At 26.6% G+C, this 20389-nt stretch overlaps 1 protein-coding gene across 3 annotated transcripts in view; it reads right to left on the bottom strand.

Moving 5' to 3' along the window:
- The window catches only part of LOC111037943 (probable G-protein coupled receptor CG31760), a 171107-nt gene that overhangs the window by 7576 nt on the left and 143142 nt on the right, over positions 1-20389 (bottom strand). For all 3 annotated transcript variants that reach the window (XM_022320812.1, XM_022320813.1, XM_022320814.1), the window contains 8 exons: positions 18636-18759; positions 13919-14062; positions 13616-13816; positions 7867-7935; positions 6710-6819; positions 4314-4528; positions 3812-3950; positions 1287-1392 (listed from right to left, as the gene is read on the bottom strand). In XM_022320812.1, coding sequence (XP_022176504.1) covers positions 1287-1392; positions 3812-3950; positions 4314-4528; positions 6710-6819; positions 7867-7935; positions 13616-13816; positions 13919-14062; positions 18636-18759 — 1108 coding nt within the window. The remainder of the gene's footprint in view (positions 1-1286; positions 1393-3811; positions 3951-4313; positions 4529-6709; positions 6820-7866; positions 7936-13615; positions 13817-13918; positions 14063-18635; positions 18760-20389) is intronic.

Raw genomic sequence — 20389 nt, 5'->3', positions numbered from 1 at the left:
ACTTAAATATATTTTTTTTTTTAGAGATAGCGTTCTTTTATATTATTGCCTTGTGTTGTAATATTACCTAAAATGTTTAATAATACGGTGATAAATACTGAAAAATGTGTGTTTATTGGATAGTAATGAAATTTAACTCAGTCAATGGTTTTATTTATTTATTCACTGAAATATTTAATTGTTATAAATTATCTATTGTTCTTCAGCGTTAAACAAATACTAAAAATATCTACAATATGAGCATAATATAATATAGTTGTATAGAATAAGTTCAATACAATATTTTTGTAGGAAATTAATTTAACACAATAGGTACCAACAATCAACATGCATTCACACGTATTTCAAAATAAAAAGAAAGTAACATAATTTATTTTAATTGTAATGCTTCTTATTTTATGTATATTTTTTTTTTGTTTAAATTCTTTACAAGTTATACATATATCACTATATCAGTAGAATTATTTATAATTTTCGCCATATTCTCTCCAGATAACATATTATATAAGACAACATGAACAAATGAATTGAATTAAACAAAATAAATTATAATATTATGACCTCAAAAATATTTCTCTGTAAAAATAATATAAATTATAATATTATTAATTACTTTAATATTAAAGAATTTAACTTTTGATATTGATGAATAATATAATTTTAAGGTACGCATTGTTTTAACTCCTAAATGTTGATTAGTATGTTTCTACAACGATTGATATTATAACGTTAGTTAAAATTTACTATCAGTATTCGTTGCAATCCTTTGAATGATAATTTTGTTTTTCTTAATAATTGAAATGATTAAGTCAAATATAATATAAATTTTTAGTATATAATAACGATAATTATACAACAATACCATTGATGTAATAACACTCAATTAAAAATAATAAAAATAAAATGTATTATTTTAACAGTTAAGCATTACTTAACTATGTAAATTAAATATTTTATTTTGAACTTGAGAAATATATTTGAATATTTAATAAATTATACTTCAAGACTTCTAAAATTAAATTTTTTTATTGCTTGTAACATTACTCTTACATTACCTTTAACAAAATTTTAAGGCGGAAGTGCAGAACTACAGCATATCAGGTATGTGAAAAACATTTTTACCCTCAATAATAAAATTATCCGCCATTGCTCATCGATTAAAAAATAAAAAATAATAATCACAATACTTTGTAATAAACTCATAAATAATGAGTTATTGGTCGTGCTTTTTTGCTATATTAAACTACTCAAACTAAGTATATTTTTACTATATTTTTTTTCTTTACCTTACTGCCAAATAAAAGTCCCAGTAATACGGTTGCCGTAAGTTGAGCGTGACAAAAAAATATGACGTATTGTAAATCTGGATTAGCTGGGTATTTTAAAAATATCCTGAAAATTGATTAAAAAATATATTTTATTGAGTATATTAAGACATATACATGGTGAAGATATAAAACCATATATCCATAAATAAGTCATTTTTGAGGTATAAGAAAAAAAAATATTTTTTTAGTATTTATAAATTATAACCTAATACAGATTAATTTGCAATATACCTGTATAAGAAAAGATGTAAAATAAATATTTAAATAAATATTGATAAGATGTTTATATTTTTATATCATAGTATACGACAGAGTTTTTAACTTCTTATCTAAAAAGTACTCTTCTTCATTAAAACATTTTTCCCCGTCACCAATTTATCTATATTTGAAATGTATGGACAATTAATTTTTAATTAAGAACAATTTAAATGGTTTTATTTATTTGAAATATGTGTATGGGGTAAACCGATTGTTTTAAACCCGGATTAATGCAATTACATTTTTATGAATCAAACATGAAACTTCTTTTTGAAAACATATTTCATCAATATAATGCGTATTATTATTTCTGTCTGTGTGTCGTACGTTCAATGGACAATAATTATATAATGTTTAATAAATTAAAAACTGAATACGAAATTAATGAAAAAAATACCTACTAAATTTTCACTAAATAAATTTCACATATTTTTATAAAACATCCCAAACAGTTTGCATTTTGTATTTCCTAACAGACAAATTCAAACAAACATTGGCGCTGCAAAATTAAGTTCAGTCATGCTACAGTAGTCATAGAACACACAATAACGAAATTGCGCGAAATTGAAATATAGCTATTCTCTGATGTTAATTTCAATAATAGGTATACCGTTTATAGCAAAAAGTGTACGCGGCCACGTGTCTGGAAACTAATCTAAATTGTGCACGAATGATTTAAATATTATTACATTATTTCTGCTCATCATTACACAATAATATACTTATGTTGTCGCGAATACCTATGTATTTGCACGCAACTATTAAATTAAATCCGCTCATTTCAAATGGAGTGCACATTGTGTACGGAATAAATTGGAATGGAATATTACTATAATAGTATAGTGTAAGTATTTGAATTCAATAAACATATTAAAATAACTTATGCAATAAATATTAAATTTCCGACGTAAAAAATTGATTTAAAAAAACATTATAAGTGAGGTAGACAAAAGCATAAAAAAAATTATAGATTTTTCGAGATCGTGTTTTTTGACACTATTTTTTTTTTGGAACTTTTCCCGAGGATTTTCTCGAAAAAAACGTCGTGAAGTTTGAACAACTATATTAGCTACTCAACAATCAAAACAAATAGAAAAATATAATTTGTTTTTCCAATATGTTGAGGTCCTATTTATAGAATTTGGATTGTTTTAATAAAAAGATGATTAACCGAAAATAAACCTATATTATGTTTAGTACTTTTTAATTAGTTACATAAAATATTAATATTCCCAGAAACTGTTGTAACCTAATTAAAACCAAAATGTAATAATATTAATTTTGGTTATTGAATAAAATAAAATATACAGCATTACCTAGGTACACAATACACAATATTTCAATTGAAATTTATTTCGTGAACGAATGTGGTTAGTTTCCAAAAAATACTAACAATAATTTGTCACGGTGAATATTCAACAGTGAACGATATTATATACTCAGGGCAATTGATGGAATTTCAAAAATTAAAAGGTATATACACGTAATAGTTTTTTTTTTATATGATTAATAACTCTCTGATAATTATTTTTTTCTTTTTAATTCTAATTTCATCAATCATAATATTAACCTATTATTAATGACCATAAATATAATTAAAAATACATTTAACAAACGTCATTTTTAACGAAACTAAAGCTTTAAGAATATTAAAGTATAATATTAAATTAACATAGGTAATTTAAAATATCATTAACAATTAAAAAATATGTATTTAACATTAAATATATTATTTGTTAAATAAGAAGATAAATATAATATTGTCAATATACAATTACAATAACTGTTATGTATGATAAAAACTTTTTATAAACTTATAATACTATTATCGATTTTTCACTAAATGTTTGTTTATAAAATCTTCGTAATTTAAGTAAATATGAAATTTAATCAATAAAAAGTATATTGTACCTATAAAATTATTTTTCAATTTTACTTACATTACTATAATTATGTATTCGATAATACAGTTTATTATATGTAAACAGCCTATACCTACCTACCTACTTAGTAATCTATTAGCTTATTCAAAATGGAATTTTGATAGTTATTAATTTTATTTTTATTGTACTTTATTAGAAGACTGCAAGTGCAAGTTCAAACAGTTTGAAATTTACAAAAGTTTAGCAGAACAAATTATGCATAAATAATAAATATATATATATTATATATATTTATATATTTCAACTAGAAATTTAAAATGTGGCAAATTGTAAAATACTTACATGGAAACATTGAGAAATACGGACATGATAAACTCATTATATATGGCTATAGAAATAAACCGACTTTCATTGAAAGCAGACGGCGTTTTCCGAACCATTACACACAACCGGATACCCCAAATCAAGAATAAAACTTCCACTAAAAAAAAAAAAAAACGTTAAAAAAATATGCTACATAATTTTTGAATGTTGAAATTTCGAAATGAATAATTATCATTAATCGAAACAAGTTATAAGTATAAACAAAACAAAAAAAAAAAATTATACAATATCAAAATATCATAATAAATAACAAATATTTTGTTTTTAGATTTAGTCTAGGATAAGAGAGAATCACAATTAGTAATTTGTCATTATGGACATTGCGTGTAATATAATATACCTACAATAAAATATTGTGTTTCGGACAGATTCTTAGATTTTATGTCAAAATGCATTACTCCATTATAGTGCCTACTTTAGTAGTGATGTAATAGAGTCATTAAATATAATGAATACTTACGAATAGAAAACGAGTGATCCCACCAATCTGTGGGACAAATATCTGTTTTAAGGTTGTCTGCTGTGCGACCGACAATCGTGTGTGGTGGAGACACCATCGTCCTGATGAACAGAATCACGGTGACAAATGCGATCATTAGAAGCAGAAGTTTAATTAGCTGCTTGTCGGTGATGCGAACGGTCTTTGCTGAGTTCACTTTGAACACTTGAGATACTCTGTGAATGGAATAAGAAAACTATTGCTGTTTTATAACGATGTAAATTATTAATATATTAACATTTGAAAACACAAATTAATTATCTTTTTATGTCTACTCCAAAAATGTTAATGTTAAGCCACCATTAAACTATACAAAAGGATTTGCCAAGGATGCACATCCACATTTTTCTTCTAATAATACATATTTTATTTAAATTATGATTTTTGGAATTTTTAACTACACTCAAAGACCATATTTTAAAATTTTTGAATTTGTTGTACTACTTAAGGTGTGTCCTGTAGTGACACAAATGTCTGTTTTTAAAATGAAAAATCCCATCGGGGCGATGCCAGGGGGGGCCTTTTTACTGGAAACTAGTTAGCGGATACTTTTTTTGAAAATGTTGATGTACCACATTCGGAATTCGATTGAGTAGTTTCTTGGTTATTAAAATGTTTGAATTATTGATAATAGTCCTTAAAACTGGATTTACATAACATTTTACATTTTATAACATATACGAAAATTCGATCTAGTATTTATTATAATCGGGCAACTTTTAAAAATTATTAATATCGATAGATTACCATTAATGACTATAATTTTCAAATCACCATGGCCCCCATATATTTTAAGCTCAATACTATGGAACTTTTATCCTATGAACTCAAAGCTATAATACTCATAAAATACTTGTACAAATCTTGACTTTAGTACGTCAAAAATATCAGAAAAATGAAATACTGTATAATTTATAGTTAAATAATGGTGTTCTCATTAGAAATACAGAAGTTTGTGTCTCCACAGTACACTCCTTAAGTAATACAAAAAAATCTCAGGTATTTGAAAATATGATATTTAAACATTTAAAAAATTAGATTTTGAATAATTGCATTATTGAAAAAAAGAAGGGCGAGCATGCTTGGTGAGTCACTCTATATACATCAGAGATGGTATGTGTATGTGTTACAAATTATATTATATAGAATATAGTACAAAATTGAAAGTATCAAAGAAAATATCATTATTTATTTATTTTCTATGGAAGAAATAAAATGTCAATTATCTTGTTAGTATTTGTCAAAAGTTGAAAATCAACAATTGAACTTTGCTGTTGGTATGGCTTAAAAAATCGACTCAACACAATACTGAAGTTCCATGACTCGAGTCAGAGCTGACATGAATATATATTTTACGGATCAGTGTTGAACCATAGGGATCAGTAAAATAAAAAAGTTAGAACACCGATTCAATTGTATTATGTATGTATGTATATGTAAGCTGTTAATTTTCAGAGCTAATTGCCTAGTCGAATATCATTATAAATAAATTGTAATAGAACTCATACAGTTAATGACCAGAAAATAAGAAGAAATGAACAATAGTGTAATTTTTAAATACATTTAGAATAAAATATTGATTTCATATTATGGTCCATGTTAAAAATTAAAAAGGTTTTATCCAAACAAATATGATTTATTTTTATATGATATTGAATGGCTTTAACGTGTTCTTACTAGATAAAATAGTGGATTAAGTCTAATCACGGATGAATCAGTAGAAACAACAAATATTAGACTTAAGAATTCTAAACAAAATTAATTTTGTATGAATATGCCATTCAGAAATGCAATTAAATTGTTCTTGTGTCTTAAAATAACGTTAAGATATAATCTACTTTATTTCAGTATTGTAATGATTAATGAATAGGTAAATATACGTAAATATATTATTCATAAGAGTTCTTTGACGATTTCTGTACACATAATTATCACAATGAGAGAATTCGTGCTAATAATTTTAACAAAGCACAGTAGATATGATTAAATTAAATCCAAAGCGTGTTTAGTACTATAAAAATAATAACCAGATTGTCATAATTATTATCGTGAGTAGAATGCGAGTAAGTACATACATGACTGATTAATGAATATGCTTATAGCATATTATTCAGATATACTTCGGGTTACATAAACAAATTATAAATAATAAATATGCATAAACACATTCGAACGAGGCAAAATTATATTTTATCAAGTTACGAACCCAATAAACGGATACAACGGATTAAAGTTAAAGATAGAAGTAAATGGCTATTTATTAGCTAAGCGGAAAACCGAACCTTGGCTTGGGCGAGGAATTATTTCCGAAACTACGGGGGACCTACTATTAAAAGGAAGTAAGCGAATAAATTCACCTCCAAGTTTTCAACATGAGTGCGCCGTATGTGAGGGAAAATCCAATTTCCCTGAGCCAAAACCGCGCAGTGCACGTTACTAGATTTGGTGTTGGATACATGACGATGATCTGCAAAAAAATAAAAAATAAATAATAAAAAACGCTATGGGTGATGGGGAAATTGTATTATCATTTTATAGTATTACTCGTGCGTATATATAAGGTTTAATTGTGTTGTAGAAACTATTGGTCTAAATTATTATCTGTGCCAAAGTCAGAAATGTCAATTGTGAACATCTCAAATTTAAATTTATATTTTTTGTATTCTGCTTTAACCTTGATAAGGTTCCTACAATAATATCTGCTTCATTGTTTGCGTCCGTATGATTATTAAAATGTTAAATTTTAATGTAGTAAAAAACATATTTTATATCCGCGACTTAATAATACGAGTGACAGCCGCACAATAAAAGAATCCATACAGCCGTTTTGATTTTCAAAATCAACAGAACGCAACTGAATACAAAACCGAAGAAGGTCTCGAAATTTTATTTTTTCTAACCTCCGATGACAATTTCTGGTACATGGTTGGGATGTATAATATTTTGTCGATGCCCAGTGACCGTTGGGGATTATTGAAAGATTGGAATGATTAATTCTGCAATACATTTTTTTGAGGTTCTTCGACAGAAATGTTTTGGGATGCAGGTGATTGTGAAGTGTTCAATAATAGACGTATATATAATGGGTGGGGGGGGGGTGAACAGTAGACTATAGCCCCCTGCTTAATTTTTTTTTAGTTACATTTGTAGAATACTGTAAGTTGAGTACCCGAAACATTATAGCCCCCCCCCCTCAATATTAATTCATACCCCTATGACCGTAATAAGTGTTAAAATTGAAAAATTGGTGCATTATCATTTTAATGGGATTGAGAATAATGATATATTTTGAAACTGACATAGTTTGAAATATTTAAGCTCTACTGAGATTTAAAATTGGATTTATTAGCCACACTACATAGGCTATTATAGGCCGTTACACCAAATATGTCTTAAGGAGTCTTGTAAATTGTTATTTTTTTTTAGTTTGGGAGATTATGTCTGCTACATGATAAGTTTTTTTTTAATTAAAGCGCTGTCCGCACGTTGGATGCTTGGTGCCGTCATAGCTTACCGTCGTATACATGAAAAAAGCTCCCAAGATTATTATCTGTAACAACACTGGACTGGCGGCTTTTACAATCTGAAACATAAATTATTAAAATTAATTGAAATTCAATTTCTTAACAATGTTTTTATCTTATGTACTACACAATAAAAAAAAAATGTATAGAAGAGTACAAAAATAAATACGACATCACAGTGTGATAATATTTACTACAAAGTACGTGTATAATATAATTTCAGTGTCAATTATGTATATTCTTATTTGATCTAACTTTTGTTTTTGTCATATATTTTAATGTTGTCGTTGTTCTGAAATTATGTCAATAAATTTAAATAAATAGAAGAATGAGACATTTCAGCCAGCAAGACTCATGTTTATAATAATACAGTTAGGAAATTCAATATTTGATAAATATTTTCATTTGATATCTTGTATGGTTTGTGACAATTTACAAATAAATTATTTACTTAGAAAAAACATTATCTATACAATGAAATATATTATGCTGATTCATAAAAGGATTTTCTGATTAAGTAATACATATATTTGATAATTCAACATTAAACATTAAAATTACGTCTTTTATTATTTTATACGACGATATAAAACCTAATAATTGTGTATTCTCGATAAAACATTAATATTATAGTACCTATATTTGATGTCGTTTATTATAACCTATAGGGTACGATAAATTATACTGGATGTATAATACTAACCTAACCTTAGGTATAACACAAAAATACATAGGTACTTATTGGCTATAATTTAAAACAATATTTAAATGATGTATTGTAATTTAATATTTATAAAAAAATAACATTTTTTTATTATTTTAAAAATGATTATTGTTTATAAAAACATAAAATACCTATTATGAACATACATTTCTTAAATATTTATTTAAACTCTTTTCTATAGAGTATAATTTCTCTTGAATATAATATATTACGCTACTATAGCTACCTACATAATCCACTGTATTGTATTTGTTCATATATTTTTAGTTTTTATAAGAATTCTTTAGTCTAAGCTCTCGAAATATGACATGAAAACATGGTTGAGCACTTTATGAGCATTTCCAGTCAGTCATTTTAAACAGAAGGGAACATAATATATATAGAATATCGATATAAATATTGCTCGAAGTGATTTTTGTCGCCTAAAACTTTTTACCCGAATTCGGTACTAAACATAAAATTGTATACTTGGTTTTATATTTAATATACTAGAAATTATATTGCTGACATAATTTAAATACATTTTTTATAAACACTATGAGAAGACTTTGGTACAGTTATTTGTACATTATTAATTATTTTTTTAAGTTAAATGTATAGAAATATTTAAACAGCATGCTAAAACCTTGAGAAAATCTACTTGAATATATTTGGTTGTACTATAAATGTATAAATTAATAACTAAATAAAAATAAATTATTTTGAGAGAACCCTACATGCATGTAAATGACTAGTATTTTGATTTACACAAACATTTACGAAGACAATGTTTAACACTGTAAACATAAAACGTTAAATTGTTATTATAGTAGTATAGTGCATTGTTACCAGAAATCCAATTGTATAAGCTAAATCTATCCATAATTGAAGATCCTCGTTTTTTTTGCATCAGCAAAGTGCTTTTAAAAATTAAATTAACTGCACGATAATGATAATTGACTATTAAAAGTGAGTTAAACAATACAAATATTAACCGAATAAGTTAATAAGTAAACAACAAAATGAATTAACTAGTTAAGTTAATGCCCACTTTTGCCAGTTTTGTACCGTAGGCTTAAATTAATAATTAGTTTGAATTGACGACCAATTGTCAAACATAAAGGTAATAACAATATCTATGTCTAAACATCAGTTTTTTTTTCGATATTTTAATTTTTAGGTGATATAAATGTGGATTTTTAATTTGTGATATTTTACATACTCATATCTTGCCAATAAATTAAAATACCAAAAACAATCTACGCGTAAGTACAGGTATAGTTATTACTATTGAATTGAAGAGGTCTTAGGTCACTCTAATATTTAAGCCCAGAACATGAAATTGGTTCTGCTGAACTCAAATTTGATATTAAATTTTACAATTGTAAGGCATGTGCCAGAGTAGCGTCTTCTTGAAATAATTTATTTTTATTTAGTTAATTATTTATACATTTATAATATAATTAAAAATATTGATTTCGGTTGAAAAAAAGTTAAAAGTTAAAATATATTTTTAATTAACGAAGTTTTGATATTTCATATTATTATATTAACGCTAACAACGATATTCCATGACTTCCTAACCATAATAATTATTAGTTTATTTATAATCGCAATAGTTTTTCACATCTTATATTTTTGAAACATTTAGTCAGAGAAAAAAAAAACGAAATTCTTAGAATTTCTTTTTATGCCAATACGTTCTTTACTTATCTCTAAATCTAAAAAGGTTGAAAAACTTGATATGTGATGGATCTAAAAACCTTTGACGTATATGATGATAAACAAGATTTACTGCGTCGGCTAAAAAAAAAATCTAAAACATAAGTCAGTGCTCTATCTTTCGGCCAGAACCCGCTGTCAAGGGATACTGTATTTATGATACTTCTTTATTGTCTATACGTGTTTTTTCCCTCCAGAACAGGTGAGAAACGTCTCATATGTTTAGAAGAAAATGTATGTATAATTTACTATTATATTGGCAGTTATTCCATAATGTCTTTTTTTTTCTTTTAAAATAGTCATATTCGTTCCATGTATTTCAATGTGTTTTAGGTCTATATTCGATACACACAAATGTTTACTATAATATTATTCGACTATTATATCTACGTACACACATATAATTAATTTTCATGTACAAATTATGTACAATTGTTGATACAAAGATGTTGTTTAGATTTTTAGTGAGTCGATGTAATGGGTTTACCATAATGTGTGTGTTTTTAAATTGTCTGTGTCTGTCCTCAGATTTTAGAACAAAAAATATTTTAAGCCGATTTCTGTTTAACATTACCTTGGTTCAAGAGGTTAAAAGTAAAATATTCCCAGTACTTTCAGAATGATCGGGAAAAAATCAAAGAATTACCGGAATAATCACGCAAAACTAGATTTTGACAAATGGATTCTGTTTTTATTTTCTAGTAATTCAAAAATACATTTTTATGGTTAGTACTTGTATTGTTCACCAAATATTTATTTGATAGACAAGATATAATATATTTCAAATTATATTGGCTCATTTTATAGATGTTTGATATGGTTGATTTTGTTTTGTTTCGATTTATGTACCATTACATTCTGATTTATATAAAAAAATATGAATTAAATTATTTTGTTGTTAATAATTATATTTTTAATTTTAATAAATTTAGGGTGAAAATATCATACAAGATTTCTCTAAAGTTTTTTTTACTAGAAACTAATTGCAAAGCCACACTTGGACATACATTTCATAATAAGGTGACTCGAGATACAATTTTGAAAACCTTGGATATTTACACGTACAATAAAGATAACTCTCAAAGGATTTTGTTATTTTGATGAAATTTAAAAATATTAATCCTGTAAAATTGGACTAAAACATTTAGACTAATTTTAATCTATTATTATAGGTGTATTCTAATTTGAGATTTTTTTTTTAAGCTTGATAAAAATGTTTATGCTCGATCATAAAGCTTAAAAATGTAATGTCTGACGAAAACTTGTTGACGAGTGTGTTTCTTAAGCAGCACTGAGTGTATTATACACAAATAAAATTTCCAATGTATTTAAATTAATTTTAAAATATTCATACTACTAACCTTTTCGTACCATATTACGTGGTACGTTATTATTGAATTATAAAATATAATAACAGCTTGTAGACAAATATAAAATAATATTATTATGCGGTGTGTGCGGTTTATTTTTATTCGAAATTAGATCAACCTAATGTAACATTGTACTAACAGAAAAACAAACTACTATTGCCTATATAAGTATAATATAATAAAATATAATTAAAAATAAAGGCCGACAGATCGTCTTTACCCAGAATCGTTGTTCGCATATTATTATGACTTATGAGTGATTGATTGACAATTTAACACGTCCATTACAGTGACTTTTTCAATGATGAGTATAAGAGGTACACTTGATACCTACTGTATGGAAGTTCAAAGTTTCCTTTTTAGGTGTTTGTCTTGTGAGTAACTGATAATTATGTATCAAGTTGTATCAAATATGTATATATATGTACATATGAACGTAAATAAAATAATTGCTTTTCTTTAAAATGATGTCCAATAAGATGCAAAGCAACAGAATAACTACAAAAAAAAAAAAATACATATACAAATGTACTTGTATTATAATGTCATTTATTTAAAATCCAGTGACAGAAGTATATAATACGTCGACTGTACAGATATACGAGCTCCCACCAAGTTCCAGTAATGGAATAAAATACTTTGGCACAACGGGATACGTCGTGCTTATAATGATTAATATCGGGCACCCAACGGAGTTTGAAATCAACTACTAGGTGGGTGATTAAAGCTTGAAATCTGAGAGAAATAACGCTATATAAGTTGTCTCAAGATATATATATATTTTTTTTTAGATACATGTTTACCATTTTGATATAGTATGAACCGAATAAATCGGAGATGAGGGAATACATCATTCATTGTCAATTCATATTTAGTATGGACGATACTGTATATAGACAAGTTCTCAAAGTAAGCAAAGAAAGCAAATAACTTTATAGATTGTTAGTTGTTTGAACCTTTATAGATTGAATGTTATCTACCTATAAATCCAATGGTATTGTTTGAAAACAGCTTCAAAGTTTGTAGTAGACTTTACGCAAGTAGGTAAGTTCTATCGAGTTTTTCATTATAATCTATACTTCTGACAATTATTTATTAGAATCAGTGAACCAAAGTAATCACGTACAATTTTTTTGTATAAATCGTTTACTAGTCACTTTGGTTTTCCTATCATGCAGTACGTTATCTTTCACTCTAAACAATTTAATTACTGTCCACATCGTAAGATTATATAGACACAGAACCAAAACACTCAAGTTCGTTGTATTTATTTTTGTTACATAAAATGACTAATCTAAAATATATTTAAATAATAACTCATTCGAAATTTTATAAACTTAGATAGGATTAAATTAAAATTTAAGACCTACATTATAGCGACCTGCCAGCTGAGTACAGGGTCCCTCGAAACTATTACTGTGCAACAGAATAGGTAACTTGCCTGCAGTAATTGCAAGTAGGTATGATTTCGTTTATTAGGCATCGGGGAATCGCTTCAGTCTTATTTGCAACTTTGCAGAAACAGACTAACTACCTTATTGCGATCAATTGTTGGAATTAAACCGAGTACTATGATATATTATTGTGTAGGCGCAATGGGGGAGTATAACCCAATAATTAAAAATCTCCAAAATATAACAGTAGACATTTGACAGGCAAATAATATATATATACATATACTATATTACTGTTAAATGATGCTCAACATGTGTGGAATACCTACACTTGATTAAAAGTAACATTCGTTTCATAAAATTAATTTAATATCCATGCCATTATGAACACGTGAAGTGTAGCTAAATATAACCATACAATTGTACCATTAACTTTGAATTACAATATTTGTGGTGCTTTGAATTCCGGTTACAAAAAAAAAAAAAAAAATGTTAAAAAAAGTATGATTTTTAGAATAATATTGTAATACCCACTATGAATATATATTACCTTGAGATCACTATATTTGAACGTAAATATAGCTACCATTGGTAGAAACCCGATAACCAGGAGCGTCAATAACAGTATTGTGATTCGAAGTATGATGTCGTAGGTGGCGATGCATGGACTAAAATCAACGCAGTCATCACAACCTTCTGCACATTTTTTACACTGAAAGTTTTCTTCGACGTTATACGTGTTTGGTTTCCCCTTAAAAGAAAATTTAAAAAAAGATAAATAAGTAATGGATCAATATAATATGTCAATAACATCTATTCCGAATATTCAGAATAAGCCGTTCACTACACTCACCAACATAAGCTTTTCGTACTCTTCTTCTACTACGATGCCATTGAACGACTTTTCGGTGCTTGTGATGTTTGGAAAATAATATCCTTTGCGGCACACACACTTGTAACTTCCACGACGAAAACCAAATCCAGCCAACGATACACACTATAAAAAAAATTGTGTAATGTACCTACTTATATATCTAGCTAATATACAAAACTATGTATTGTGCATGTCTATTACTAGGTACAACTACATAGGTACATATAGTACGCATACAGCTTTTCTTATCGTGTTTTCATTTCAAATACAAAAAACCAAATGGACAATTAAAATCAAATAATCTAATCTACCATTTTTTTCAAGAAAAACTTAAAACTTTGTACATCATTTGGCTGATTACCAAATAATTATTTATTATTTGGTTAATTATTTCACCCTTAAAAAATAAAACATTTAGGTAGATGAGTGATGGATATAACAATGATAAACATTTTGAGTGGAAATAAATTCTGTGAAAAGCGTTAACAAGCCAATCAAGTTTTAAAATATGTTTTATTGTTTATTCAAAATATATGCTGTTTGACGCTTTGGGATATAATATAGTGGGATATATAGTGGGATATATCTGTACATATTACGTATGTATTATGCATAGGATATGTTATCATAGATCGATTCGTATAGTAAATAGTAAATACATTTCAGAGAAACGAGGACCCTATAAATGTAATTGACAGGATAGAATATTTATTATCACAATATGAGGAATTGTATGCTCGGTCTGTATTTATACACGCATATAATGGTTGTTTTTTTCAGTGTTATAATGGTTGTTTTTTTCAGTGTTTTACACTGATTACAATAGTGATTATAGATTTTAGATAAATTACGAAAATGTACCACATTGGTAACATAATATTACTAAATTGTTAATTTACAACTTTTCACTAAACATAATTCAATAACGTATTTCAATAAACAGAGCTTTTGACAACTTTTAATGAATACTGTAATATGAATAATGAATATGTCATGTGGTCGTTACGACGTGATTTGTCTAATTTCCTTATCTATCGTGCCGGTAGTTTCCATATGAATTAGGAGATACTCATAATTCAAGAGTATGAGAGGATTTTCAGCATTTAAATTACGAAACATTTATTATAGTTGTATGTATTATTGGGTAGGTAAGTTATATGTTTAATGGTAAAATTAAACATAATATGTAAATTACATCGTTTGTTTAAATTCTATAAGGTCCCAATTAGATATCGGATACATAAAACTGGGATGGGTATTAATGATTTGTGTTTAGGGAAAATAATAAATATTTTGACATAAATTTAAAAAAAAAACCATTTATACCCATTACACATGTTATATTTCTCTATATACGTATTTTAAGTTTAACGTTTTGAATAATTATGCCATGGTTTCCTACATGTTTTTAAAAATCGAACATTTTTTTTTTTTACATTCGAATTAAATAATCTATTTTTATATTTTATCTAAGTTATTAAAAATCAATTGTCTTTTAATTATATTATACTATATTTCTTTTCTTTTTTATTAGCCTTCATAAAAAATTTTAGCTCAACAATTAAGTATCATACATCAAATAAAACTACATGTACTATATTTTATAGAATAATATTTATGGACTTCAACAATTGTATTATTTATTCTAACTTCTTATAATTTTTACGCGTTTTTAATTTTTTAGAAAACCACGCAGAAATTATAATCGAAATAAATAATTTATAACAGATAATATTATGGATAGTAACACTTATTTCTTATTGAACACAGATGGGCATAATAATTTTAGATGGGCTGATTCCAACTGTATACTTTATTGTTTTATAAATAATCTCTGAATATAGACCAAAATCAAATATAACCAAACATATACAAAAAGATCTGGAGATCAGGCAGAAAATGAGACAAGTGGAAAAAAACACGACTTTTTGATTGTTCCAAACACCAAACTAGAAAAAAAACAGTCTGATATAATATATTATATGTATATTATACAGACGTATCACTCTCTGAAATACAATGAATGACAAAAATATAATAAACTTCAGTCTCATTTGGTAGGTAGCTAGAATAAAACAAAATGATATCCGAATAACCAAGTTGCTTTTACTTCGCTAGATCTACAATAGATAAAATTCAAGCTTAAAAAATAAAATCTGAACGAGATAAAAACAGAATTGAAAATAAACACTAATTGGCAATAGGCAGCATCGAAATAACCAAACTATACCAAAAATTATGGAGGTACAGAGTGCTCAAACTACTAAGCAAAATGCTAACAAATGGAAACATAAATTTATTATAACAACATAAAATATTTCTTCTTGTTATGTGGACAATCTCAAGTGAAAATAACAAATTCTTTTTCAATTTTTTGTCATCTGGTAAAACGGTATTCCCCGAGAAAAGTAGTCGGCAGCAACTGTTTTCTTATTAGTGGCCAACTATATCGCATTGGATCAGCTAGACCAATATAGAGACATGGATAACTCAGCAAACAAATGCATATAAAAAGTGTTAAAGAAGCTGAAGAATCATAAATTTATCTAAAAGTAAAAATTTATGGTACTAAGAAGACCCCAATTTTTCCTCTAGTGAACAATTACATATCAACATAAACAATAAACATAGCATCGAACCAGGGCAAATCACGTTCGCAAATCCTCACTGAAACGAAAAATAGAAATGAACAACAGAGAAATATATTTTTTTTTTAAATTCAGATTCATACAAACTAATGTTTAATAATTTATTACATCATTACTTATAATGCTATCTTATATATTTCAAAAAAAAAAAAGAAAACATAAACCCAATTATGAACAGACATATTTTCCATAACACAATACAAAAATACCACAAACACATGACACTGCAGGTGCATATAAAATATCAAACTGTGTTGGGGTAGCAATAGTAACCAAAAATACAAAAAATCTGTATAAAAAATAAGCATAACATAACACATAAGAGAAGCACTACAACCAGACCACTATCAAACATAAAATATACCATTATCTTCACAATGGGAATAAAATTATACAATTTAACTTTTGTTTAAGTTAAAAAACATACCAACTTATTGTAAATATATTGTAAATGATAGAAAACATCTGATAGAATTACGTTTTAAGCCATAGATTCCGATGTTATTAAGATAAAAAAAAATGTATAATATAACATACTACTGTAGGTATATTAGTAGAGCTAGGCTTTGTTGATTTTTACATTTTCTTTCTTTAAATGCTGTACAGTTATAACGAAAAACTACATTTATTTCGTGATACAACAAGTTAGAATGTGCAATTTTTATTTTGCATTCTTTTTCATTTTATACATTTTTTGTGTTAAATGCATTTTATTGCATTTTTAAGCTCATTTTTATAAATATTCAATTTGCTTGTCTAAACTAATTTTTGATTATTTTAAGTTTTTTTAATATGTGTTGTATAGGTAATTTCAATTAATACCTATGTATTCTTATAAAAATAGTACCTTTGAACTTATATATACAACATACCATAATATTATCGCTGTTATACTCGTTTTCGATAAAATAATTGTCACCTGTCGGCGAATGGGGAGAATTGAAACTATATTAATAAAATAATATTAAAAATATTTTAAAACTGGTGAAAAACTGAGTTGGAATTCGGCAAAGTGGGTATGAATCGAAAAAGTAATATAATCAATTAAACTCACTAGTCAACTCAAATTTAAATAATATATTTGTTTGGTTACTTCTCAAAACAAATTTTTAAATTTTGTGTAGTGTAAAAAACGAATAAATAATGATTAATAATAAATAATAATATTTATTTTTAAATTAAATTTTTTTACTCATCTAAGTAATTTTTTTGGTCATTTTTTAAGTTCATTTTTTAGAGTTTTTAGGTCATTTTTACATTTTTGTGTATTTTTTAGGTCATGAAAATCCTAGATCTTTATATGAGTGTTAATAAATTATGTGTTGGGCCGCGGCTGGTTTCTGTAGTTTTTGTTATGATACAAAAATAAAAAGCACAAAAACTTTTTTTTTCTTCAATACACGAACGAAATGTTTGCAACGGGTACATAATACGTTTCATAAATTTCAAGTATGATAATTTTGGTACACACAATATGATAATATTATCGATAAACTCACGCAGTGGACACATCACCATCGTCACCAGAAGGGGGCAAACGAAAATTACTGCAATTTGTCTATGGCGTTGCATAAAATATAATAATGAATTGTTGAAGCCACCTCGACTTGGACGCGCACATGCGCATTGCGGCCTGATTGTGTTTGTGTGGTTTACGCGACTATGGCGGCCATACCATCGCGGAAATACGGTGTGAATATTAAATACACGATATTTATCAATAAACATTACAAGTACCTAATGCCAGACGTGACTGTAGTGAAGTAAGCGAATGACTTCGAACATTGTGATTTTATCAGCAAACTTTATATCAATATACACGTAGTTTTGGGTACTTAACGCGGGAGACTGCAGTCTCATATTATAACTTACAGCACCGATAGGGATACAGAACAGCAGAACAGTATAGTTAACCGTTTAAATTAACTACGAACGACTGGATAATGTGTATGTTATGATATTGAAATGCGTTAAAAAGTTAATAATATAGCCATCATGCATGGTGCTTAATAATATGATAATATTGTTATAATATTATAAAATCTTACTTGAGTCGTGTCCATTTTACATTTATTTGAAGAGGCAAAAATGTTCAGCTTCGTACTGCCTTCGGGTAAACTACATTGGTCGATATCCACTCTCCTCAAGTCGATATCGATTCCGCTGGTCCCCCTGTAACGAAACAAAACACATTATATTCTAGAATATTATTATTTAACTTGGAATATAATATAATCGCACAAATGGAATGCCATAGTTAGGAAATCTTTGAATGGAAGGTAAAAAGTATGAAACTCTCTGGCACGTGATTCTGATATCATTCTCGACAGACAATGACATTTTTAATAAAAAAAAAAATGATTGAATTCACTTCTTAGAGATAAAATTTGAACACAATCTAATAATTGTATCAGATCTTAACTGTATCATCACAAATCATCATGGCGATATTTTTGTCATTAGACTAACTGATTTAAAAATAACTATACAATTCGTTTTCTGTACAATGCATTTAAAATATACCCTTTAAATTTATCATTTATAAGAAAGGAAATTTATATTTTTAGTTTTTACTATAGAAAGTTATAGTGCCAGATGGATAGTGACAAATGTTATGATGAAGCTCGTTAAAAAAGTGATGGAGCTCAAAAGTGCATTACAACTGAAAACGTACCTATGTATGTTCCAACACAATTGTGGATGAAAAACTGTAGAAGTTATTAAACTATATTGGTACAATGTTCATATTGTATTGTTAATGTATTGTATATTTTACTAATTAAAAATGTAAAACAATGATATTATTTCAAATGCAACAATTATTATTGTAAACATTTTAATCTGTTCCTACAGAAGCTTATAAACTACAAACATTGTAATTTCATAAGAGTTATTGAAGTAGGAATTTATTTGTATTTAAATCAATTAACAATGTGAAGTGTAATTAGTTACGATGATTTTATAATATTGAACAACTTTTAAGTTTCATTACATTCATTATGTATCTTACTTCAAATAATTGTGTTACTTAAAAAAAATTATTAAATTGTAAAAATATTTTAATGAAAAGTGTAAAATTACTTGCACTAAATTACAACAATATTCCGTAAAAACATAACATTTTTCTTTCTGTTTATTGTAATAATTTATCGTATAATTATGATTTTTGATTCCTCAAAATAAAACCTTTTTTACAATTTTTTTCAGTCTACTTTACAAAGAGATAAAGTGATCAATATTGAAGTGTAGGTACTTTTTAAACTAAATCACGTGCTTGAATTGTTGTTGTTATCGCACAACTTTATATTTTATACAAAAAAAAAAAATGTAGGTACCTTTATACTGTGTTATAGACACAATTATTGCATTTATTAAACAGTATTGAAGACAAAAATAGTGTGTGTTTAGAAAATTACACAAAAGATACATTTTTTAAATATAATTTTAATGTGTTTCATAATACTTGTCAAATAATACCATTCAACTTTGGAAAACGGTTTACATTTTTAATATTAAATGTGCCATACGAATTCATTGCATATACTTTTTAACTAAATACTCTTGTACAAATGGGTAAACCTATAATATCATGGGTAACGTACCATTAAGTTTATATCTGGTGTTGTGCTAATGACGTAAGAATGGAATTAAATGTTTATACAATTGAACTAGAGCGGATAAATTATAAATACACTTTAAATCGTTCACATTAATTTCGTTGTACATCGAAATGGTGCTAATTTGCGTAGGTAGATTTAATAATTATAGTTTTAAAATGCATTTTACAGCGACAATGGGAGCA

This window comes from Myzus persicae, unplaced genomic scaffold (genome assembly GCF_001856785.1).
Source record: "Myzus persicae strain clone G006 unplaced genomic scaffold, MPER_G0061.0, whole genome shotgun sequence".
NCBI classification, from domain to species: domain Eukaryota; kingdom Metazoa; phylum Arthropoda; class Insecta; order Hemiptera; family Aphididae; genus Myzus; species Myzus persicae.
Note: the sequence above shows the minus strand (reverse complement) of the source record. Positions and strands in the feature narration are given on the sequence as shown.